At 42.6% G+C, this 25,921-nt stretch overlaps 1 protein-coding gene across 11 annotated transcripts in view; it reads right to left on the bottom strand.

Moving 5' to 3' along the window:
* Positions 1–222: 222 nt before the first annotated feature.
* The window catches only part of IP6K1 (inositol hexakisphosphate kinase 1), a 61,256-nt gene continuing 35,557 nt past the window's right edge, over positions 223–25,921 (bottom strand). For 9 of the 11 annotated variants that reach the window (XM_057704821.1, XM_057704822.1, XM_057704825.1 and 6 more), the window contains 5 exons: positions 20,350–20,700; positions 8,725–8,935; positions 6,799–6,980; positions 4,185–4,360; positions 223–3,633 (listed from right to left, as the gene is read on the bottom strand). In XM_057704821.1, the coding sequence (XP_057560804.1) occupies positions 3,100–3,633; positions 4,185–4,360; positions 6,799–6,980; positions 8,725–8,935; positions 20,350–20,572 (1,326 nt within the window). In that variant the 5' untranslated portion in view covers positions 20,573–20,700 and the 3' untranslated portion in view covers positions 223–3,099. Of the gene's footprint in view, positions 3,634–4,184; positions 4,361–6,798; positions 6,981–8,724; positions 8,936–19,938; positions 20,265–20,349; positions 20,701–25,921 lie in introns of those variants that run through there. The other 2 variants (XM_057704831.1, XM_057704830.1) reach the window with 2 other exon arrangements.

The raw sequence follows: 25,921 nt of genomic DNA, 5'->3' as shown, positions 1-25,921 counted from the left end.
GGGCTGCCATGGGGACGGTGACCCGGACCCTCGAGTCAGCAGGCTATTGGCGGATCCAAAAGCGGAGCTGGCGCCAAGGGCAAGGCTTCCCTAGCGCCGCGCCCCAGCAGCTTCCGGCCCCGCCCCGCCAGGCCGGGGCCGGGGCCGGGGCCGAGGACGCCGACGGGCTGGACTAGGGCCACCTCCCAGAGGCCGCGGGGTTTTCTAAGACACGGACACGCCTCAGTTTCTAGCGGCTTTATTTTGACATACACGACCTCAGACACAAGCGGGGCGGGCAGCGCTAGGTATACAGAAAAGGGCGGGCTCGGCCCATGGCCCTAGCACCCCCTCCCCTGCACGCAAGGTCCCCAGAAAACGCAACCGCGCCCAGACGCGACCGGAGCCACGTGTCATATCCGGGCGCAGGGCTCGGGAGGCGTGGACAGGCTTAGGCAGCTTCCAGGAAAGTGGAGCAGAGAGCGATTCTCCAGGCGAGGCCTTGCAGTTCCCCGAGAAGCAAAGGAACCAGGCCCTTCCCACGGTTCTCCCTATTAAAACATTTTTTTAAATCGGCGCTAACGAAACCAAATTGAAGTTTTAAAGTTCAATGCAATCTGCATCTAGGGGTGTGCACATGGCTGGATCTGAGCAAGTGAGCAAAGGCTACCGAAGTAGCCCAGGCCTCTGGCCCCTTAGGAGAATGCCCACGTTCACTGCACAGGCCCAGATGTGAGGGAGGGGTAGGGTCCCTGGCAAGTTGCTACACTGGTCCCCTTCCTCTTTAAGCACCGCCCGTCCCACCCCGCTAAGGGGCTGGTGTCTTGGCCCAGGGAAGCACAATAGAAAGGGGTCGCTTGAACGCCCCAACCCGTGATCCCATCTTGCACTTTGGTCCCAAGTTGGGGCTGGGGAGGCAGGGCCTGGCAGGAACAGGGCTCTCTGGCATGGAGCACAGCGAAATAGTGGCAAAGAGCATGTGCAGACACACCTGCCCACCACCCACCAGATAACAGGGCTAGGTCTTCCAAGTGTTCAAAAGTGCTGAAAAGAAGGGACTCTGCCCTGGGTGAGAAGCAGCTAATCCCAGCCCTGCTCTTTTAGTGCCAGGGAAACACAATGTTAAGTGGGTACAGCCTCTCTCACGATGAAGAGCTGAATGGAGCAGCATCTCCCACCATATACAACTTAAGGAAGCACAGCACATCCCCAGCCATCAACTGGGTCCTGAGCGGCCCCAGACCCTTTGCCTTTAGCCTCTGCCTTGACAAGAAATGACTATCCACACTAATAAAGAGCTACTGCCCCCATGGCTGAAGCCACAGAACAGCACAGGAAAGAAGATGGTCATTACTGACCAGAAACAGGCAAGCTGCCCCTCCTAGCCCCAAGGAATGGGAACCTGCCCACCAATGGCACCAGGGTCCGAGGGCTGAGAGATTTGGGATCCCATCAAGGAGCCCATTTAAGATGTGTGAGGCTGCATCTCTAATGACCAGGAAATTAGTCCATCAGTTACTAAGGCCTCTCACCAATACAGGCTAGCAGGCTTACCTTTAATGCCCAAATAGGGACATGCCAAGTGACAATGACAGTGGCCCTAAATTCGAGGTGAGGGCACTAACCTCGGCAATGATTAGGTGAATGCAGTGTCACCTCCTGGCCACATGAGTTAGAGGTGGCAGGTCTCTGTGCCATTAAGGGCTGGCAGCAAAAATTACTAAACCCATAGGAAAGGAAGGGGTCACCCCTTGGCCTTCACTGTGCCACTGTCAGTGTTGAGGGGGCCACACTCCAGGCTCACAGAGAGGGTGCTGGGCCAGAAGGGAAACATCTCCAATTCATTTTGCTACCAGTTCTTTTTAAAAAGGTAGCATCTGCTGAGGAAAGGCACAGGGACAAAAGCTCACCTCAGAAATGGTAAAGAGAATATCTTGCTGAGGCAAGTATGAAGGAAATCAGTCTTCACTAACCAATGTGTAACAAAGCTACACCCCAGGGGAAAGATCACAGGGGCTGGCAGAAGGACAAATGGACAGACTGATAGACCCCAGTACTGACAAAACTCTCATTAGCAGAATCTGGGCACCTGCACCCAGTGCCCAACGTCCCTATAAGCAAACAAGCTTAAAATTCTACCTCACAGGCCTGGAGCGCCTCACAATGGGCTGCTGCCTTGAGCTTGGCCTGGGCAGACGTGAGACCCTGAGCGGACCACAGCCTTTGAGCCCTGGGAGGAGCAGCCCATCCAAGGCAGCACAGCTGCCCAAGCTAGAGGAAGAGGACTGCTACCCACAGCACAAAGACTGCAAATACTATCTGGGTCAGAGCCCTCAAAGGCCCTGAGGCCTGCTGGAACACTGACTCTCCTCAGCAAAGGGAGCAGGGCCCCCTCCAGTGGGGCAGGAGGGGATGATCTCCTTAGGCAAGGAATCTTAGTGAGAAAGGCTAGCTGGGGTGTGCAGGCAGGAGGAAGAGCAGGTTCAAGTGCCAAACAGTGCCTGGGGATCCCAGGGCCTGCCCTCTGCCATTGCTGACTTCAGCACAGCTTCATGAATCTAGCCTCATGCCAAGGTCATAACCGATAAGGGTCCAGCTGTATGCAGTTGGCCCTGTGGTGCCCCGGAGACATCTGTTAAAGAGCTGGGTGACAGCCACAACACAAGTTACAAAGTCCCCCAAGACACGGGCACCCAACCCTCTACTACTGAGGAATAAGGGGTGAGTGAGCACAGAGGAGCGTTGCGCCAACCCAAGGCTTCACCCCACAAGGACCCTGCAGCCACAGACCCCAAAGACCTAAGCAAGAGAAACCAATGTCCAAAGGCAACCTGTCCCTGCTGCCAAGCCACCAAGGGCACCTCTTCCTTCCTAAGTCAGCCTGGACACAGCAAGTCAGAGCCGTAGAGCTAGGAAACCTGGCTGAGAGGATATGTTCTTACCTCTTTCACTTTTTATATATGGATTCCAGGCTACAGCTAAAAACATTTCTTTTAGTTTACACCAAAGAGAAATATAACCCTTTAAAAGCAAGTCCGTGTGTCCTCACAGCGAGTTCAGAGCAATGGTCCCTGCCTGCGGGTGGAGAGGAAGGGATTCTGGGGGCGCCCAGAGCTGCGCCTACTGGTTCTCGTCCCGCATCTGTTCCATGATGCTGATGAGGTTCTCCAGGCCAAACACATAGCCTCGGTCAGGCCCGTCATGCACAGTGGGGTCATCTCGGAAGCCCTTGAATGTGCTGTGTGCAAAGTCGATCATGCGGACATCCACCTTGGGTGGAGAGAAGGGGCCCACCTCGAGGCTGGTGCTGCTGGGGCTGGTGCTAGGGCCACAGGGTGGTGCCACCTCAGGGAGCCCTGTGTCCAGGTGCTTGAGACGCATTTCAGACCGGCGGTCCAGGCAGGACTCAGACCGGCACTCCTTGCCATCATAGATGACAAGCAGGGAACTGGAGTAGAACCGGTAGGAGGCCTGCCGCTCCAGCACAGCTTTCAGGCCCCGCAGTTTGCTCAGGACGGGCTCAAAAAGGTCACGCCGCAGGTCCAGGCCATTGTGCAGGTACTGATAGAGGGCGCTGCGGAAGCCTTCGATGGAGAGCCCACGGCCATAGTACTTGTTCCTGCAGAGGTAATGCCCCGTGTCCAGCTGGTACACCTGAAACCCCAGGAGACAGACGGGTGAGTACCAGGGAGGTCTGATGACCTCACAGTGCCCTCGGCACGCACTGTCTGGAAAGTACTTCTGACCAACCTGAGCTTTTCTGCTCAACCCTGCACAATTGGAATGGGCAGGTCAAGTTCACCCTAAGTTTTCCTGTGCTAAAGCCAGGAGAGTGCAGAGACCAGGCCTACAGGTTCTCTGCCACTACCTTTGGAGCCCTCTTTCAAGGGAGGACGACCAGCCGGACTCAAACTAGGAATATCGTGCTGACAGACAAGAGTCTTACTTGCCCCAATATCAAGGCAACAGGTTCTCACAGTGGTTCTGCTCTGGAGCCCAGACCAAGGTTCCCAGGTAAGGACAAGAGGGTTCACGGAACGTATCTACAGAAACGCACTCGGCACCCTGTAGGAGACTCACCCTCTCAGAGGAGATTCTGGACCACTGTGGGCCAGGAGGACACCTGGCACAGATAGCAGGCAGGTACACATACAACCCAAAACATGCAAGCAGCAGCACCTAGGCTCTCACCAAGGGTGACTCACCTGCATGCCACAGACTCTGACACCCAGCGAAGCCGACGTACTCTGCTCACACTTCCGCATCTGCCGGGCTGCCTTCTCAGCTGATGCGTCATCACCATGCTGCCGGGTGCCCATCTTCAGGTCCAGCACACAGGGGTACTTGAAGTGGTGCACCACGTTCTCAAGCAGGAGGAACTCTGGACCCCAGTCAAGGGGAATAACAACCACACTCACCATCAGCCCCAGCCAGGAAAGCACAACCCAGTTTTTCTATAAAGGAGGCATTCCCTTCTAATGTAATCTGTAATCACCTCACAAACTCTCAAATGCAGATTTCATACCACTGGCTTATTATTTCTTTAAAAACATTTTTTATTGTGGTAAAATACTTATAACATTTACCATTTTAATCATTTTTAAGTATACAGTTCAGTGGCATCACACTATTGTGCAACCATCACCACCATCCAACCTCTAAAACTTTTTCATCTTCCCAAAAATTAGAAACTGTACCCATTAAACAATAACTCCCATTCCTCCCCCCACCAGTAACCACTATTCTACTTTGTCTCTATGAATCTGCCTGTTCTAGGTACTTCATGTAAGTAGAGCCATATAATATTTGTCCTTTTGCATCTGGCTATTTCACTTGGCAAACTGTTTTCAAGGTTCATCCATGTTGCAGCATGTGACAAAACTTCATTCCTTTTCATGGCTGAGTAACTCTTCATTGTATGCATCTACCACATTTGTTGATGTCATCATTTTTATTTTATTCTTTAGATCTGTCTTGCAGGCATACATAAATAAACCAAAGAAGATCTGGCAGTTTCACATGTATGCCCACACCATCAGTAAACCAAGGCTCTGCTCAATCCAGTGCCTCATTCAGGCCTAAGAAGTAAGGAACTTCCTTTGTAGCACTACTACAAAAATGATAAGTCAGATTTAACATTCCCAAACAGAAATCATTAGAAAAGGCTGGATTTAAATTTCTATCTTCCCATTTCTGACTAAACTTCAAACTAGTGGACCGTATATTTAAACTTATCCCTTAGTACTTTTATGACCTTCTGCTTAAAATAGCTCTGTGGTCCCGGCCTCGTGGCATTTATATCCATGTCCTCATCTACATCTCCTGTCTGCAACAATCCTAGATAAAGGTACAGGCTTGTCACATGTCTGCCAAAAGTCTCTGGGGCTCACAGCCTGGCCCTCAATACCACATCTGGAACTACGAAGCAATCACATGGTCTTGGAGGATAGGGTACTCGGCATCACTCTGATGATGAGTATTTTAATATCCCCTAATTTTTTATTATCCCCTAATTTTTTAAAGAATAACTTTAAAAAAATCATTAACTGTGGCTTTAAACTAGTCTCATTGCCTGCTATAACCTATAAACAAGTGACGATAAAACTCAAAGAAGGGGACTTCCTAAGTGGCGCAGTGGTTGAAAGTCCACCTGCCAATGCAAGGGACACAGGTTCCATCCCTGCCCCAGGAGAATCCCACATGCCACAGAGCAACTAGGCCCATGTGCCACAACTATTAAGCCTGCACTCTAGAGCCCGTGCACCACAACTATTGAGCCTGTGTGCCACAACTACTGAAGCCCACTTGCCTAGAGCCCGTGCTCCGCAACGAGAAGCCACCGCAGTGGGGAGCCCATGCACCACAATGAAGAGTGGCCCCTGCTCACCGCAACTAGGGAAAGCCCGTGTGCAGCAGCAACGAAGACCCAACGCAGCCAATAAATAAATAAATAAATTTATTAAACAAACAAACAAACAAAACCCTCAAAGAAAGTTGCAGAAATATCTTACAATGCCTAGCACTGGATCCTGCTCTGGCCACTCACTGGCTCTGGGCACAACACTTAACCCCGCTGTGCTTCCATTTACTTGTCTGTAAATGGGAATTATAACAGCTTCTCCCTCACAAGACTTTGGAAAACTGAGTAAGTGCATATGCTCAGCACACTTCTCCTCAGTTTCTCAGTAAGTATGAGTTATTTACTGTCTACTGCTTCAAAACACTAATACTTTTTTACCTTTGGTATCTTAAAAAACTATTTTACATTGTCCAGGTAGTGTTTACCTTTAGGAAAAAAATCACTAAAATCAAACATACTACTTTTTAATTATTATCTTTTGGGAGGGGAGAAATACACATGTACATATGTGCGCACACACACCCCTGATTCTAGACATGCACTGATAAATATGGTAGCTACTATCCATGCCTGGTGATTTAAATTTAGACTAATTAATTAAATAAAAAATTCAGTAACTCAGTCACAGCACATTTCAGTTACAGTATGGCTAGTGGCTACCATAAATTTTAGTACAGATTCAGAATACTTCCACTGTCACAGACAGCTCTACTGGACAGCACTCTTCTAGACTGCCAAGTTTAAGCTTCAGTCTACCAGCCCCAAAAGGCAGAAAAAAACAACATATTGATGAAAATAAGAAGGACAAAGAGGAAGAAGAGCCTCTGGAAAACCGAGATGAGAACAAAAGACAAGCCCTTGAACAGAGAGAGTGTTTGGCCATGGTACTGGGAAGTGCCCTGACACAGGACCCATGGTCCCAGTAGCGGGTGCTGCTGGAGAAGCAGTAACAAGGATACTGTAGAGCTTTCGGTCCTTGGACTCGGAGCGCATGCGGCTCAGCTGCTGCTTGTGACAGCGCAGGCTCCAAGGGTTGTGGCTGATCTTCTCAGAACTCAGACCGCTGTTGCCATCTAACATCTGGAAAGGAACGTCCGAGTGGCTGTGTACCTCCACCTTCGGACTCTTTGCCTCCTGGGGGCTACAAAGGAAGAACATTGCTAAGCGGCTCAGACAAGTCACCCTCTGGGGTCTCTCTACACAGGGTGGGGGAGGCCTGGATCAAGTCTACTGTGCCACCCACCGACAGAGCTTCCTGATGAGTGACACAGGACCCAAATGCATGAGCCCATTAAAGTGAGGAAACAGTATAAGGAGCTAGGGTGTGCAACCTGTGCTGCTGACCTGATCAGATGTGATGTCAGAGATAAACTATGTGCTGCCACATCTAAGAAAAGTTCCAATTCCAAATTCTAAGTCAAGTCACAGAGCATCCTATTCACTGAATTTTTTTTTTTTTCTGGCCGTGCCACACAGCTTGCGGGATCTTAGTTCCCCAAAGAAGGATCAAGCCCTCAGCAGTAACGTGCCGAGTCCTAACCACTGGACTGCCAGGGAATTCCCTCACTAAAACTTATTTTTGAGTGAGATTAAATATGTATAAAGTAATTTAATCATACAATTTTGATTTCACTTTGGTTCAAAAAGCTCACAGTATTTTTTATTTACATTAGTTTTATTTTGTTTACAATTCAGTGGGATTTTTTTTTTAGTGTATTCACCAGGTTATAAACCACTATCTAATCTTAAGGAATTTTCATTACCCCAAAAACAAACTGTGTCCCCATTAGCAATCACTTCCCATCTACCCCTACCCCCTCAGTCCCTGGCATCCACTGAATTGCTTTCTCTCTGGATTCGCCTATTCTGAACATTTTATATAAATGGAACTATACAATATGTGGTTTTCTGTGAGTGGCTTCTTTCTCTTAACATAAATGTTTTCAAGGTTCATCATGTTGCAGCATGTAACCATTCCTTTTTGTTGCTGAGTAATAGTCTATTACATAAATACACCACATGTAATTTATCCTTTCATCAACTGATGGATATTTGGGTTGTTTCCAATTTTGGACTATTAGGAATAATGCTGCTATAGACATTTGTGTACAAGTTTTATGTGTGAATATATTCCTTCAGTTCTGTTGGGCATATACCTAGGAGTGCAGCTGCTGGGTTCAACTTTTTGAAAAACTGCCTAATTGTTTTCCAGAATGGCTGCACTATTTTACATTCCCATCAGCAATGTAGGAGGGGTTCCAATTTCTCCATATCTTCATCAAAACTTTTATTATCTATTCTTTTAATTATGGCCACCCTTGTTGGGGTTCACATTTTTTGCATGATATATCAAGAAAAATAATTCTTTGTAGACTATTATCCTAATCTACAAGAAAAATCAATTTCCATGCAATAAACTGAATTTTAGATGCAGGGAAACGGTTAATAGCTGATATCAAAGTCTCAAAGAGATGTGACACCCAAAACCCTTAAAGAACACTGGTCTGCATTGCCTTTGGACTCTGACATCCTGCAGGTGAGAAAGCAGTTGGAACTTCATTGTGGACCAATGCATTTCCACCTCTGTCTTAGGGATGCGAGACATAATAAAGCTGGAAAAAACAGGGTATTCTTGCTTCCAAAAAGCTGAGGGAACTTTACTCTCTCTTGACCAGCTACAGCCATACTCAGAAGCAGACATCACTGGGGTGATGAACACACAGGTGGCAGGCTGCACCTATGTGGGCGGCCTAAGAACATCAGCCATCTTCCCCCAATCTTGAGCCCTAGTTCCCCATGATGTATCAGGACTCTAGAGATATTCTGAGTATTTGTGCTGACAGGACCAGACATGAACTGCCAGCCCTGCTCACCCACTCCCTTACCTCTCTGAGGTTTCGAGGGACAGGCTGGCTTTCTCCTCCTTATGGTCACTGCCACTGCCTGACCGGTGCAGGCTCCGGCGGGAGTGCTTGCGCCGAGGTTGCTCCCGCTCTGCTGTGTCATCCTGCTCCACGGTCTCACTTTCCACATAAGGGTAGGCCACCAAGTTGATGTAACCATCACTGTCCCCCTCAAAACAGACAGACACCACTCCTGTTGGGGGAAAAAAAGGCAGCCAGTCAACAAATGTCTACACAAATTGGGTCCATTCAGCTCAGACTGCTGGCACTTGCTGTCCCTCAGCACACTGACATCACCTGCCCTGAATCAACCGTAGGAACAATGACTAGCAGACATCTTTCCAGAACACAGCTGACCACTCACCCTCCCCCCATTCTGAGTCCACTATTTACCTTTGATTTTGGATAAATCTATATTTATCTCCCATTCTCTTGTCTAACCCTCTCACTTTCAACTACTGCCTTCTGTACCATTCAAAAGAACTGTATGTCTAGGTGACATCCACACCTGACATAATTTAACCCTCTACTTATTTAACTGCTCTATGATGCTGTCATTTCCTATGTTCTCCTCTAGATCTGATTTCCTTCTGCCTGATAGTGTCACCTACAGACATCAAGACTTCTCCAAGACAGTCACCAAAATATGTCTTCTGCCCACACTGAGCATCAGGCTATTCTAAGCTCACCAGGCAGAACTTCTGCCTCACCAAACCACCAGCATTCCTAAGTTGAAACACCTCTATTTTCCATGCTGTACTCATGGCAAAAGTTTGTTGTGTCCATTTTTATTCAACAGGTTGTTCTTTGTTTATTCTAGATCGTTACAAAGGAGATGAAACACAGTACCTAGAAATCTAACTCAAGGAGTTTTTTTGTTATTTATTTTAATTAATTTCATTTATTTATTGGCTGTGTTGAGTCTTCGTTGCTGCACACAGGCTTTCTGTAGTTGAGGCAAGTGGGGAGCTACTCTTCATTGTGGTGCGCAGGCTCCTCATTGCGGAGGCTTCTCTTGTTGCGGAGCACGGGCTCTAGGTGCATGGGCTTCAGTAGTTGCGGCACACAGGCTCAACAGTTGTGGCTCATGGGCTCTAGAGCACAAGCTCAATTGCTGTGGTGCACGGGCTTAGTTGCTCCACAGCTTAGTTGCTCCCGGAGCAGGGCTCAAATCTGTGTCCCCTGCATTGGCAGGCAGATTCTTAACCACTGCGCCACCTAGGAAGTCCCTGTTATTTATTTTTAAAAAGATCCAGGCTGCCCTTCATCTAACTTCCATATCCAACCTTCTGTCAGCTACACTTCTCGTTTTATACTCTTGGTGTGCAAAATCTGCATTATAATCTGAGAAGTCTTTACAAATGTGCCAGTATGCCAGACCAAGAATATCCTTCTCTTCGGTCCATTTCCTTCTCCAGGAGGGCACTGCCCCAATCCTTGGTCTCTTTTAGGGAAAAAAAAAAACCCTTAAAACATCAAGGTGTAATGGATTCTTTTTTCTTACATTCCCATTACATTGCTAAAATGTACACCTCACTTTGGTGGGCTTCACAACTGTACCCTGGCTTTCTTACATAGATGACTGCCCCTCCTACAAGTTTTTTGCCTTTGTAACTTCCTCTTTTTGTCTTTTCCAGAGCTTCAGTTCTGTTCAAGCTCGAATGCCCTCTAGTCTACAATATTTTTTGTTTCCTGGGCTCCCCCTCATGCTCTGATCTAGAGTGTCCTCCAGGCCTGCCACATAGCTCCTGTGCTGGACTCCTCCTTGCTGCAGCTGCCCAGAGTGAGAGTTGTTCCTTCTACAATCCTCTCCTTTTCCCCTTTTTCTTGGTTTCCTCCTTACCTGAATGGAATACACCTTCAAGTAACTTCCTAAGAAAGTTTTCTGAGTCCTTTGCAGGACTTTATTCTACTCCGACACTTGACTGATAGTTTGGTGGAAGACAGAATTCTACTTTGTCTGCAAATAAAGACAGTTTTACTTCTTCCTTTCCAATCTGGATGCCTTCTATTATTTCATTTTCCTGCCTAACTGCACTGGCCAGAACCTCCAAGTTAAATGTCAACTAGAAATGGAGAGCATGGACATTCTTGTCTCGTTCCTGATCTTAGGGGTTAAAACGATTGTCTCATCACTGAGTGTGATGCTAGCTGTAGGTTTTTCATAGATGCCTTCTATCAGGTTTGAGGAACTTTCTTTCCATCCTTAGTTTGCTGAGAGTTTTGTTACTGTTGTTTTATCAAGAATGGATGGCCAACACCTACATGAAAAGATGCTCAACATGGCTAATTATTAGAGAAAAGCAAATCAAAACTACAACGAGGTACCACCTCACACTGGTCGGGATGGCCATCATTAAAAAATCTGCAAATAACAAATGCTGAAGAGGGTGTGGAGAAAAGGGAACCCTCCATTGTTGTTGGGAATGTAAATTGGTGTAGCCACCACAGAGAATAGCATGGAGTTTCCTCAAAAAACTAGAGCTGCCATATGATTCAGCAATCCTACCTGAGCATATATCCAGACAAAACTATAATTCAAAAGGATACATGCACCCCTATGTTCATAGAAGAGCTATTCACAATAGCCAAGACATGCAAACAACTTAAACGTCCATCAACAGATGAATGGATAATGATGTGGTACATATAGACAATGGAATATTACTCAGCCATAAAAAAAGAATGAAATAATGCCATTTGCAGCAACCTGGATGGACCTAGAGATTGTCATACTAAGTGAAGTCAGTCAGAAAGACAAAGACAAATACCATATGATATCATTTACATGTGGAATCTAAAATATGACACAAATGAACTTATCTACAATATGAAACAGGAACAGACACACACAGAACAGACTTGCAGTTTGGTGGTGGGGGCAGGGGGAGGAGATGGATTGGGAGTTTGGGATTAGCAGATGCAACCTATTATATAAAGAATGAATAAACAAGGTCCTATGGTATAGCACAGAGAACTACATTCAATATCCTGTGATAAATCATAATTGGAAAGAATATGAAAAAGAATGTACATATATGTATAACTGAATCACTTTGCTGTACAGCAGAAATTAACACAGCATTGTGAGTAAACTATACTTCAATAAAATAAATTTTAAAAAAGAATGTATGTTGGATACCATCAAATACTTTTTCCGTATCTACTGAGATAATCATATGATTTTTCTTTTTTTAGTTTATTAATATGGTAAATTAAATTAACTTTTTTTTTTTTTTAAAAATTAACTTTTGAATGTTAAACCTACCCTGCATTACTCCTCAGGTAAACCCTACTTGGTCATGACATACTGTCCTTTTAATATATTCTTGGATTCAATCTGCTAAAATCTTGTTCAAATTTTTTTAATTTAGGTTCATGCTAGGACATTAATTTTCTTGTAATGGCCTTATAGAATAAATTGAGATGTATTCCCACTTCAACTTTTTGGAAGAGTTTGTGTAGTATTTCTTAAATATCTGGGAGAATTCACCAATGAAGTTGTGTGGGCCTGGAGTTTTCTTTGCTCGAATGCTTTAAAATCCAATTTCAATTTGTTTAATACATAGGGCTATTCAGATTATTCATTTCTTCTTGAATGAGTTTTCATAGTTTGTGCCTTACAAGAAACTCTTTCATCTAAGTTGTAGAATTCTTGGCATAAAGTTGTTCATAATAGTCTTTTATTTTTTAAATATCAGTAGAAACTGCAGTGATGACATATCTGCCATTTTATTTTTTTGTAAGATTTTTTTTTCCATGTAGGCCATTTTTAAAGTCTTTATTGAATTTGTTACAATATTGCTTCTGTTTTATGTTTTGGTTTTTTTGGCGGTGAGGCATGTGGGATCTTAGCTCCCCAACCAGGAATTGAACCCATACCCCCTGCACTAGAAGGTGAAGTCTTAACCACTGGACCACCAGGGAAGTCCCACATCTGTCATTTCTGATATTGGAAATTTATGTCTTTTCTTTTTCATGATCAGTCTGGCTAGAGATTTATCCATTCTGCTGTTCTTTTCAAAGAATCAGCCTTTGGTCTTTAGTTTTCATTGATTTTCTTTTTTACTCATTTTCCTACTGAACTGTCTTTTTTCCTATTGATTCTGAATTGTGTGTGTGTGTGTGTGTATATATATAAAAAATTGCGTACACACACACATACACCCACGCACGCACAAGGATGAGCCAAAAATTATCTGCATTCTGGCTACAGAATTTATTTTTTTAAATTTTTTATTGTTTACTGTTTATAATAAACTGCATATATTTAGAGTATACAATTTGGTATCCCAATCTCCCAATTCATTCCCCCCCAACCCTCCCTGCTTTCCCCACATGGTGTCCGTATGTTTGTTCTCTACATCCGTGTCTCTATTTTTGCCTTGCAAACCAGTTGATTTGTACCATTTTCCTATAGTCCACATATGTGTTAATATACGATATCTGTTTTTTTCTTTCTGACTCACTTCACTCTGTATGACAGTCTCTAGGTCCATCCATGTCTCTACAAATGTACCAGTTTCATTGCTTTTTACAGCTGAGTAATGTTCCATTGTGTATATGTACCACATCTTCTTTATCCATTCATCTGTTGATGGACATTTAGGTTGCTTCCATGTCCTGGCTATTGTAAATAGTGCTGCAATGAACACTGGAGTGTATGTGTCTTTTTGAATGATGGTGTTCTCTGGGTATATGCCCAGGAGTGGGATTGCTGGGTCATGTGGTAGTTCTATTTTTAGTTTTGCAAGGAACCTCCATACTGTTCTCCATAGTGGCTGTATCAATTTACACTCCCACCAGCAGTGCAAGAACGTTCCCTTTTCTCCACACCCTCTCCAGCATTTACTGTTGGTAGATTTTCTGATGATGCCCATTTTGACCGGTGTGAGGTGATACCTCATTGTAGTTTTGATTTGCATTTCTCTAATAATTAGTGATGTTGAACAGCTTTTCATGTGCCTCTTGACCATCCGTATGTCTTCTTTGGAGAAATGCCTATTTAGGTCTTCTGCCCATTTTTGGATTGGGTTGTTTGTTTTTTTGATATTGAGCTGGATGAACTTTTTATATATTTTGGAGATTAATCCTTTGTCTGTTGATTTGTTTGCAAATATTTTCTCCCATTCTGAGGGTTGTCTTTTCATCTTGCTTATAGTTTCCTTTGCTGTGCAGAAGCTTTGAAGTTTCATTAGGTCCCACTTATTTATTTTTCTTTTTATTTCCATTACTCTAGGGGGTGGATCAGAAAAGATCTTGCTGTTATTTACGTTGAAGAGTGTTCTTCCTATGTTTTCCTCTAGGAGTTTTATAGTGTCTGGCCTTACATTTAGGTCTTTAATCCATTTGGAGTTTATATTTTTGTGTATGGTGTTAGGAAGTGTTCTAATTTCATTCTTTTACATGTAGCTGTCCAGTTTTCCCAGCACCACTTACTGAAGAGGCTGCCTTTTCTCCATTGTATATCCTTGCCTCCTTTGTCATAGATTAGCTGACCACAGTTTATCTCTGGGCTTTCTATCCTGTTCCACTGATCTATATTTCTGTTTTTGTGCCATACAGAATTCATTTTAATTAACTTTTAGAAAAGACAAATACATCATTTTTCGACATAAGCTCCTTGACTTTCAATACACTATCCAACTGTCAACAAGCTTTTGTATTCCCTCATTAAAAAATGTTTTAGGCTGAGCTGTGAGCCATGAATACACTGCTGTCTTCACTTCTTCATCAGAAGTGAATCTTCATCCTCAGGGCTGCTTTCAGGGGACCAAACAGGTGAAAATCTGATGGAGCAAGGTCAGGACTATAGGGAGGATGCTTTAACACCTCAAAACAAAGTTTTTGCAGAGTGTCGACAGTGTGCGCAGAAGTGTGCAGAAGTGTGCAGAGGTGTACACCCTCAGACCACAAAAAACTAATCACTGCACGCTGCTCTTCTTTCATGCAAATCACAGGTGGGGCATCCATTTTTGCTCACACCACAGTTACAAATGAACTGATGTAACACGTTCACACCTGCAGAGCAGTGACTGGGGAGACCGTAGCCTTGAATGGGAAAGCACTGATAAGACAGTGTGGCCAACAGAAGTTTTAATATAACCAGAGTGTGCAAAATTTCTGACTAACCCTTTGTATATATATTCTGGAAGAAAATCCTTGGTCAGTTTTATGTGCTGTAAATAGCTCTCAATTTGCTTTAAAGGTGCATTTTGATAAAAGTTTTAAATTTTATATACTCAAATGCATCATTCCTTTATAATTTCTTTTTGTCTTGCAAGGCCATCTAAAGCTATAATGGAAACCTTTAATTCTCTGCAGCCACGTACCACTGAGTACCTCGACATACCAATGGCAGACACAGAGCATCATACCTGATCAGGGGAGAAATGGTTATGCTACGGTAGAGCAAGAAGAAGATCTTTCCAAGAGTGGGTAAGATCTGGTAATAAATGAGCCATGAAATCTACCACTAGTTTAAAAATGTATGTATTTTTGATCCTGATTTTTTTTTACCTCATTACTCACACCAAGACAGAAATCAGGTAGGAAAATGAAACTCAATGGTCCTTTAGTTCGTTTGATATAAGCCCTAATTTTCTTGGCATTTGTAAGATCAGCTTAAATACACAGATTACATTTGGGTAGAGGTTTTGGGGTTTAATATACATTTTTACTTTTTAAAATTGTGGTAAAAATATATATAACATAAATTTGTCATTGTAATCATTTTTAAATGTACAATTCAGTGGCATTAAGTACATTCACAATGTTGCATAACCACTTTCATTATCTATTTCCAGAACTTTAATATCACCTCAAACAAAATCTCTATACCCATTAAATAACCTTATTTCCCCCTCACCTGAATGCCTGGTACCCTCTAATCTACTTTCTGTCTAGACAAATTTGCCTATTGTAAATATTTCATATAAGTGGAATCATGTAATGTTTGTCCTTTGGGGTTTGGCTTATTTCTTTCACTTAGCATAATGTTTTCAAGGTTCATCTATCTTTAGCATGTGCCAGAACTTCATTTGTTTTTATGCCTCAATACTATTCCATTGTAAATATATGTCACATTTTGTTTATCCGTTCATCTGTTGATGGACAACTGGGTTGTTTCCACCTTTCAGCTATTATGGATAATGCTTCTGTGAGTATTACAAGTATCTGTTTGAGTCCCTGTTTCCAATTCTTTCGGGTATATACCTCAGAGTGGAATTGCTGAATCATATGGTAATTCTGTGTTTAACTTTTTGAGGAACTGTCAAACTGTTTTCCATAGTGGCTGTACCATTTGACACTCTTACCAGCTATGTTCCTATTTTTCTGTATCATTGCCACACTTCTTTCTTTTAAAATGTATTTTTATTTTTTAATTAATTTTATTGGAGTATAATTGCTTTATAATGTTGTGTTATTTTCTTTCTTTCTTTTTAATAGCCATCCACTGGTTGTGAGTAGTCTCTTTTGTGGTTTTGATTTGTGTTTCTCAAATGACTGATGACGTCGATTATCTTTTCATGTGCTTATTAGCCATCTGTGTATCTTCTCTAGAGAAATGTTTAGGGTTGTTTCTTAACTTTTAATTGGCAAAAAGAGTTTACCAATTGGTAAAAAGACTAGTTCTTAGAACACCAAAATTTCATTTGTTGTTGTTTTTTCACCTCCGGGCTTTTGTTTATCCTTGGAAGCTTGGAATATTTTTTCCATTGTCCTTTGCCCACAGCTGCTCTTCATCTTTCAGTCCTTTAAAGGTCTCCCCAGACACTCCTTCCCTCATCATCGTATATCACGTGCTCTGTTTTGGAAGCTTTATTATTTTCAATTACAGAACACGATGTATTTTATTCAAAGTATTTATCACAATCTATAAATGTTTTGTCTATAATTTGTTTATTCTTTCTCACATTAGCATGGTTCTATGAAGGTATGGGCCTTTTTTGTCTTTTATGCTAATGAGAACAAGGCATGGCATCTAGTAGACATTCAATAAATACTTGATAAATGAATAAGGCAAAGTTCTGAATAACAATACAGAAACCTAGAACCTCACATTGAGTACTATAAGCAGTAACACTTGATGACTAAAACTGATCATACTAAGTAAATGAAAATCCCTCTTCAAACCTGAAAGTAAAGCATTCATCAAAAACCATGAGGGTATATGTCAAAAGTACACAAGAGCCAATGTTAAGGAGTCCCAGTGGTCAAATCTAGAATAATCTGAGAAATAAAATATCCTTAAGTTCAAACTTATAGATAAATGAGTGAAAAGGGACAATTCTTCCTTAAAGAATTGTAATTTATTTAAATTAAAAAGTATAGAAGGAATGATGAAAAGAGATGACACCATTAGGCATGCAATACAGTAATAATTTTTGCAGGAAAGAGCCACTGACGGATTTGAAAACTAGTGGACTAATGTATGGTAAGAAGCAAGATATTTAGAGAGTCTCAAAGTATCTCTCCATATAATTACAATGAGAAAAATAATAATTTTATAGTGCAGAAGCCTGGTAGACACCACCTTAAAGTGATCAAAGTTAAATCACTAGCGATGATTAAGATGTCTTTCAGTGCCCTGTAATCCTTTCCAAACACTGAATTAAGCCCAAGGCATTGTTAGCTAAAGCAGTGGGTTTGTCAGCTTGGATTATGTTGGTTATATCCAAATCCACATCTGGTATCTGAATCACCTTAGAGAGACCATCAACTGCAGCTTTCAATTCATACAGATATTTTAAAATATCACCTTGGTGGAAAAAATTGAAATAAAAATAAAGCATTGTCTTGGCGGAACTCAAGAGGTTGAAGACTCTTTCTGTATCTAGCATGGGCCTGATGGTCCTGCCATGCACAATGGGGAGCCAGTACATGCATCTACATGTAGAGGTGAGCCACCCAGTGATAGGGCTTTACCTGGTACACGGGCATCATGGGAGCATTAGAGGAACTCTTATTATTTTTGCAACTTTTCTGTAATTTTAAATTTATTTTAAAATAAAAAGTAAAGGACTTCCCTGGCGGCCTAGTGGTTAAGACTCTGCGCTTCCACTATAGGGGGCACAGGTTCGATCCCTGGTCAGGGAACTAAGATCCCACATGCCTCACAGTGCAGCCAAAAAAAAGTAAAAACTCTATGGTATCATCTTTGAAATACATGCATTGGACCCATCATATCTTCCATTTTCTCTGAATAAACTGGACTTCATTTGACTTAAAAAGAACGGATCAATTTTAATTTAATTGTATTTTTGAGAAAGTGTATTTATTCTTCCCTAGTGAAAATGCAGCCCAAGGAAAGAAAATCAAGTAGATACTAAGGATTTGCTGTGGCTTTTACAGACTTCTGTTCCCCAATCTGAGAGAATGTTGGGGAAACTGAACCAATATATGACTAACAATCCTTCCCTGGGTGGCACTTTGAGATTCTAACTTGCCCCAATTCTAGTAGTTGTGATTTAGAAAACATTTCTCTGGAGTCAGGGGCTCAACTCCATTTTAAGGGATTTTTTTTCTTTACCATCAGAAGGACTCCATGAGCTAACAGGGCTTGTAGTTCTCTTTCTGGTTTTGGCATATTTACAAGAGAAGATTTGGCCATGGATATGTTGAGTGTGGATGAGTAGGTGGCTAAAGTTACAGTTATAAAGCTTTGTAACTGTTGTTTCTTAGCCACTTAGAGATGGCAGTGTGTTTGATTCTGGCTTCTCTCTTGTTTTGCAGCCCTAGAATATTATTCCTCCAAATTCAATATTCTTCTGATTTTGTTTTGAAAATAATAACGAACAAACCATCCAATTTAAAACTGCAAAAAGGACTTGAATAGACATTTCCCCAGAGAAGATACACAAATGGGCAATGGCATATCAACACCATTCATTAATCATTAGGAAAATGCATATCAAAACCATGAGATATCACTTCACACCCACTAGGCTGGCTGTAATTTTTTTTTTCAATGCAAAATAAGGGTTTGTAAGGATCTGGAGAAATAGGAACATTGCTGGTAAGAATATCAAATGGTACACCCACTATGGAAAACAGTTTGACAGTTCCTCAAAAAAGTTAAACACAGAATTACCATGATCCAGCAATTCCACTCCTAGGTAAATACCCAAAAGAACTGAAAACAGGGACTCAGACAGATATTTGTAAGGTAATACAAACAGAAGCATTATTCATAACAGCCAAAAGGTGGAAACCACCCAAGTGTCCATCAACAGATGAATGAACAAAATGTGGCATATAATTATAATACAATGGAATAGTATTGAGCCATAAAAACAAAGGAAGTTCTGACACATGCTACAAGGTGGATGAACCCTGAAAACATTATGCTAAGTGAAATAAATCAGACCCAAAAGGGCAAACATTACATGATTCCACTTGTATGAAGTATCTACAATAGGCAAATCTCTAGAGACAGAAAGTAGACTGGAGGGTACCAGGGGTTCAGGTGAGGGGGAAATGGGGAGTTATTTCATGGGTATAAAGATTTTTCTTTGAAGTGATGTAAAAGTTCTGGAACTAGATAATGGTAATGGTATCCAGCACTGTGAATGTATTTAATGCCACTAGATTATACACTTAAAAATGATAAATTTTGCTGTATAGTAGAAATTAACACAACACTGTAAATCAATTATGCTTCAAAAAAAAAAGCCAAGCTGTATCCACTTTTGAAAAAAATGGTTAAATTTTGTTACGTATATTTTCACCACAATAAAAGAGTTAAGAAAACAAAAGTCAATACCAATATGGATTGGTTTTTCTAAATTAAGGATCCCCCAAGTAAAGGATGATGCAAACCATGACTGAAGTTATACTGCTTTGGAAAAGAAAAAACAGAACACAGGGAGTTCCCTGGAGGTCCAGTGGTTAGGACCAGGCGCTTTCCACTGCAGTGGCCGGGGTTCAATCCCAGGTCAGGGAACTAAGATCCCACAAGCCATGTGGAGAGGCCAAAACAAAACAGAACACAGAAAACATAACTTACACATGATGGGCAATCGTAAAAATGTATAAAACATAGTGACAAAAATCAGATTTTAAAATAAAGTGACAAATTCTGGTATACATTCATGGGGTTCTAGTCTATAAAGTTAATTTATGTTTTAAAACAGATTATTTTTCCTTTAAAAGTTAGGACCTCCAGGCCCCCTAGTCCTTCTGTAAATTTCTTACCATCAATTCATTCCCCAGCACATACAGATACAAGCTCCACAGAATCTCCTCACCAGCTGTCTCATCGCCTTAGCCCAAAAAGCATCCAATTCTTCCTCCTCTGGGACCAGAGAAGTGCTTCCCCTTCTCCCCTAGACCATTCCAGCAAAGAGGGAAACCTTGACAACAGCATGTTCTTCACCAATGGGACTTGATGCTGCGAATTCTTCTTATGTTTACCTATCAATGAATTCAATTTTCAAGATCTAAAGACTTCACTGATGCTTTCAGCCTCAAATTTGGCTTAACAAAGTGACTTTGCTGCTTTGAGACAATAGAGACCTACAATCACATCACATGGCCAACAGAACAAGGAAAACTGAGCTGAGGGCCTATAAGCTGCTGCTGTCTCCAAACTGGCCAGTGACTGACCTTTGTACTCAGGGGTGAATTCCTTCATTTCGGGAGGGAGGGACTCGTAGAAGCGCTGCTCCCGGGAGATGAGGGGCTTGCACACAGTGTGGTCGTCGTAGCGCATCATGCTGCTGTGTCCGCCCACCTGGTGGATGAAGGGCTCCAGGAGGACTCCCCGGTCTCCGGCCCGACTTGCGTTCTTGCCATACTGCCCCACTTCCATGGTTTGACAAACACACATTGCGTTGGGGGCCAGTTGCACACTGAGGGCAGAGGATGTAGCACATAAGCTACAAAAGGAGAGCTAGGTAGAAGGTCCTGGCGAGCTGAAAACCAACGGTCAGAGTCTGTTCAGCTTATTCTTCTCTCCTAACAGAAGGAAGAGAGGAAAAGGGAATCAAAACACCTGGAAAGCTACAGTTTCCCTGAAGTTCACAGAACATCCACTCCTGAGGAAGAACAGGAATTCTGTCTTGTTCCCTGCTATGTGTTCCCCAGTATGTACAACACTGCTTGACACATGAGAGGTAGCTGGGTCAATTTTTGTTGAATGATGCAATTTTGGTCTCCTCCACCCATCTTTTTATGCACAGAAGCCCATATTCTCTTCCTTTCCTAATTCTCAGATCCCTTCTAAGTTCTCTAAAGGATTTGATTTTAAGAGCTATAGTATGTTACAGCCATTAGGAAGGCAACTATCCCTGTTTACTTTACATTCGGTTAAGAGCTCAGGAAAAAAAAACAGAAGGCAACACCAACTCATTCTGTGCAGATTCCTCACAATATCCAGTACTGGTGAGGGTCTCTCCCTGACTCAAAGGAGGGGTTTTTGCCTGAGAAATCAGGTCACACTAGATTTCCAACTTTTCTGCTGAAGGTGCCAAGGACCAGGCAGGGAAAGCCATTCCTTCCTGAGCTTTTAGAAGCAAAAAAAGGTTTTGTTTTTCCCAAAGGAATTCAGGCTTCATATTTCTTCTATTTTAAAACTATGGCCATCAATTTATGACCATGTCTAGCACCACAGAGCTTCCCTTGCTGTCTGACTCTATACAAAACAGTGGAACAAGGAAAAGCTCTTTGTACTTAAATAACCTGCTTTTAATGTCAGTTTTCTCTCAAGAAAGTAAATATAGTGAGCAACTTAATATTGAATATATTTTTAAAATTAGGAATGTAGTAGGTAAGGGGGTGGGGGAGTGAAGGATTGGGAGTTTGGGATTAGCAGAGGCAAACTATTATATACAGGATGGATAAATAAGGTCCTAGGATATGGCACAGGGAACTAGGTTCAATAACCTGTGATAAACCATAATGGAAAAGAATATGAAAAAGAATATATATATAACTGAGTCACTTGGCTGTACAGCAGAAATTAACACAACACTGTAAATCAACTATAATTAAATTTTTTAAAAAAATTTAAAAAGGAATGTGGTAGGCAAGACAACATCTGAAAGATCAACACTAAAAAAGAAAAAGAGGGACTTCCCTGGTGGTGCAGTGATGAAGAATCCGCCTGCTAATGCAGGGGACACGGGTTCAATCCCTGGTCCAGGAAGATCCCACATGCCGCAGAGCAACTAAGCACCATAACAAAGAGTAGACCCCATTCCCTGCAACTAGAGAAAGCCCGTATGCAGCAACGAAAACCCAAAGCAGCCAAAAAAAAAAAAAAAAATTTATAGAGCAGAAATATAGTCTTATCTGCAGAAGATAAACTATTATTTTTTCTGAACCTCGTAATTATGGGCAAAATGAGCTACTCAAGAACACTGTTGCAGGGACTTCCCGGTGGCACAGTGGTTAAGAATCCACCTGCCAATGCAGGGGACATGGGTTCGAGCCTTGGTCCAGGAAGATTCCACATGCTGTGGAGCATCTAAGTCCCTGTGCCACAACTACTGAGCCTGCGCTCTAGAGCCCGCGAGCCACTGCTACTAAGTCCATGTGCTGCAACTACTGAAGCCCGAGCACCTACAGCCCGTGCTCCGCAACAAGAGAAGCTACAGCACTGAGAAGCCTGTGCACCGCAACGAGGAGTAGCCCCTGCTCTCAACAACTAGAGAAACCCTGCGTGCAGCAACAAAGACCCAATGCAGCCAAAAAAAAAAAAAAGAATCCACCTGCCAACACAGGGCACACAGGTTCAATCTCTGGTCTGGGAAGATCCCACATTCTGCAGAGCAGCTAAGTCCATGCACTGTAACTAAGGCCCAAGTGGCACAACTATTGAGCCCACGTGCTGCAACTACTGAAGCCCATGTTCCTAGGCCCCATGCTCTGCAACAAGAGAAGACACCGCACTGAGAAGCCCGCGCACTGCAACGAAGAATAGCCCCCACTCACCACAATCAGAGAAAGGCCACATGCAGCAATGAAGACCCAACGTAGCCAAAAATAACAAAACTTAAAAAAATTAAAAAAGGACACTGTTGCAAAACTGCAAAATTTTCTTAATTCAAGCTGCCTAGGAAACTATGTTCTATTTCACTGCTATCAACAAAAATAAATTATTTTCCATTCCCACTCCCCGAAACAGATCAGCACCACTTTAAAGCTATTCATTTTTTAGACCTCCTTCAGGATAAGGCAACTCCCTGCCCCAGAGAGTTTTTTCAGACTTCATTCTCTTCAAACAAGAGTTCAATGCACACCTCTACAGCTCCTATGACACCCTGTGCCAACTCTAAGGCAGCAATAAATCACTGTACTGTCATCTATTTTGCTGTCTGTCACCACCACCAAACAATTCTCTCTTAACTTCCATCTAGGGTCCAAGGCAGGTCCTGGCACACAGTAGTGTTCAAAAAAAGGTTTGTTAGAATGAATTAAATAATTCCAGGAAGAGGACCACAGTGAGTAAAAGCACAACAATATGAAAATAAAATATGAATGCAAAGTCGTAGTGTTTAGGGCAGAAAGTGGAGGCAGGAAGCAATTCCAGAAGGCTTATCTCAGGGTTCCTGGGGTGCCCACTGTGGCAGTGGATTCTAGTTAGCAATGTCATTTGGCTCCTGCCCTGGCTCCTCTTCACCCTGGGATTACCTCTGACCACAGATGGGATACCAAGAAGGTGCTAGACTTTCTAGCCTGGGTCAGTGGCTATCTGGTTTAGAAGAGGGGTCAACAGTGCCAAGTGCCCCAGAAGAGCTGGGCATTAGGGCCATTCCCTGGACTCTGAGAGATTCATGGCATCTTCTACAGCCTTCACAGGACTGAAAGGAAGAAGTCCAATCTCCATTCAGGTCTACACTTTTGATATTTTGTTTCTACATGATGTCTACATAAAGTCATGGTACTGTTTTTGTGTCTGAAATATTTTCTTAGAAGTAAACATGTAAAATATACCACATTTCTATAGCTCTGTTTTGGTATTTCTTTTTAAATAAACTGGGAACCTGAAAAAGTGGAAGTACCCAGAACTCTCTCAACCTCTGTGAAGCCCTGGCCTACAAGGTGTGGAGGCTTGTATATATGTCACTTGAAATAAAAAAACTTCAAGTTTCCTCATGAAGACATACCCACTACCAGCCCTGTGGGATATGTTGATGCAGGTGAAGGGTTTAGGCTTGCCTCACCTACTGCCCAGCCCTGAAAGTTCTGGAAATAGCAAAAGCTCTGACTCTTTTTTGATAAATAACCAGAGGTTGATCCTGAAATCTTGCGTCCACCAGGGCCCACTGTACAAACCATGGACTGAGAGGGCTATGGATGATGGTGTCTATCTCCACTATTCCTTTCCTAATAGAGCCCCCATCTTTTTCAGGTAGCCAAACCTCAAGGGAATGTGAAACTCCATTCTAGCTCAGGGAGAATCCTGAACAGTACCTCAGTTCTTATGAGCTGATTCAGGAAAAAGCATGTGACTCTGTTTTTCCCAATGAGATGAGGGGAAGTTGGCGAGGGATTCTCTGGGAAAAGTTACCTTGCTCTTAACACAAGAGAGGCGTACCTCTTCTTCCTCAGGATATTATTCTTTCTGGATGTGATAGCTGAGACTACTACAGCCACCCTGTGACTCTAAAAGATACTTGCCTAAGACGAGGTGAACATGCTGAGCACACAGAACAGGAAGAAAAAAATCAGGGTCCGTGATGCTGTCACTAAAGTACTGCATATCCTGTTATGTAACAGAAATAAATTTCCCTTTATGATTTAAGCCAGTCACATTGGGGTGTTCTGTCACTTGTAGTCAAAACCATCATAAACGAAAGGACAGAATAGCTGCATCAAAATCCCCAGGTTTCCACTTAATACACTTTGCACATAAAGAGGTCACTAATTGTTTTCTGCTGACAAGGAAGAAATGAACAACAAATGAAGAAAAAGCTCTTTCACTAATGACAAAGGCATATTCTCCATAAGCCCCAAAATGAAAAATGTAGCTCTATAATTTTTAAAGTGTCCCTGAAGGCAGAAAATCTGAATAATGTCTGGTTCATAGGGCTGGTACCAAGATACTAAAAAAGAATCTGACCAACAGAAAATTCATTCTCTCATATGTAGAAATGAACCTGTCCAAATATCAAATAAATAGCTTAGAACTGATTCTACTATGCTTCAGCAGAAGGCAGACCATAAAAGAAATTTATACTCTTGCCACTTCAGGACCCTTACTGATCATTATTTTTTACAAATGGATCTAAATACAACATAGTCAATAAATCATATTTTCCAGAGTATAATTAATTCTGAGAGATTTTGCAGAGTGTCCTCTGCAAATACACTGACCTGACTTCAAGCAGTTTATGCCATTAAAGACATTAACAGCTTCTGCAGTCTTTTCTGGACTTAAGAAATTACTAGCATAGGGCTTCCCTGGTGGGGCAGTGGTTAAGAATCTGCCTGCCAACGCAGGGGACATGGTTCAAGCCCTGATCCAGGAGGATCCCACATGGTGTGGAGCAACTGAGCTCGTGTGCCACAACTACTGAGCCTCCACTCTAGAGCCCATGCACCTAGAGCCTGTGCTCCCCAACAAGAGAAGCCACCGCAATGAGAAACCTGCACACCGCAACGAAGAGTAGCCCCCACTCTCTGCAACTAGAGAAAGCCCGTGCGCAGCAACAGAGACCCAATGCAGCCAAAAATAAATAATAAATAAAATAAATCTTAAAAAAAAAGAAACTACTAGCATAAAGAAAAACTTGTGAATTTTTTAAAAGCTACAAAGTATCAAAAACATCACATAACTGAAATCATGACGGACTCTGGTTTCATTGCCATGGGTTAAACTAAAAACAAACCAAAAAAAAACACTGCATACCAGCATATGTGTTTTGTTTTGTTTTGTAAACAAAACTCCAAAGGCTTTCCCTGAGGAAAACTTTATAAATGGTACTCTTTTCCCTACGTGGCATCTTAGAGCTGTATCACTACAGAAATCATGTCCAAGTTTCACTTTTCTGTGTAGATTTGTTCCTATGTAAATGTGTTTCCAAGTTACCTGTCTTGTCTGCTTTCCAGGTAACATTCATTAAGATTTTTCTCTGGAAAGGTGGAATCCCTATAGATACAGACCTCTATGCTGGCAAGCGTTGGTTTCCTGGGTGTCAAGGAAAGGAATAAGGGATGGTGCTTGATCATTACA

This window comes from Hippopotamus amphibius, chromosome 13 (assembly GCF_030028045.1).
Source record: "Hippopotamus amphibius kiboko isolate mHipAmp2 chromosome 13, mHipAmp2.hap2, whole genome shotgun sequence".
Lineage (NCBI taxonomy): Eukaryota > Metazoa > Chordata > Mammalia > Artiodactyla > Hippopotamidae > Hippopotamus > Hippopotamus amphibius.
Note: the sequence above shows the minus strand (reverse complement) of the source record. Positions and strands in the feature narration are given on the sequence as shown.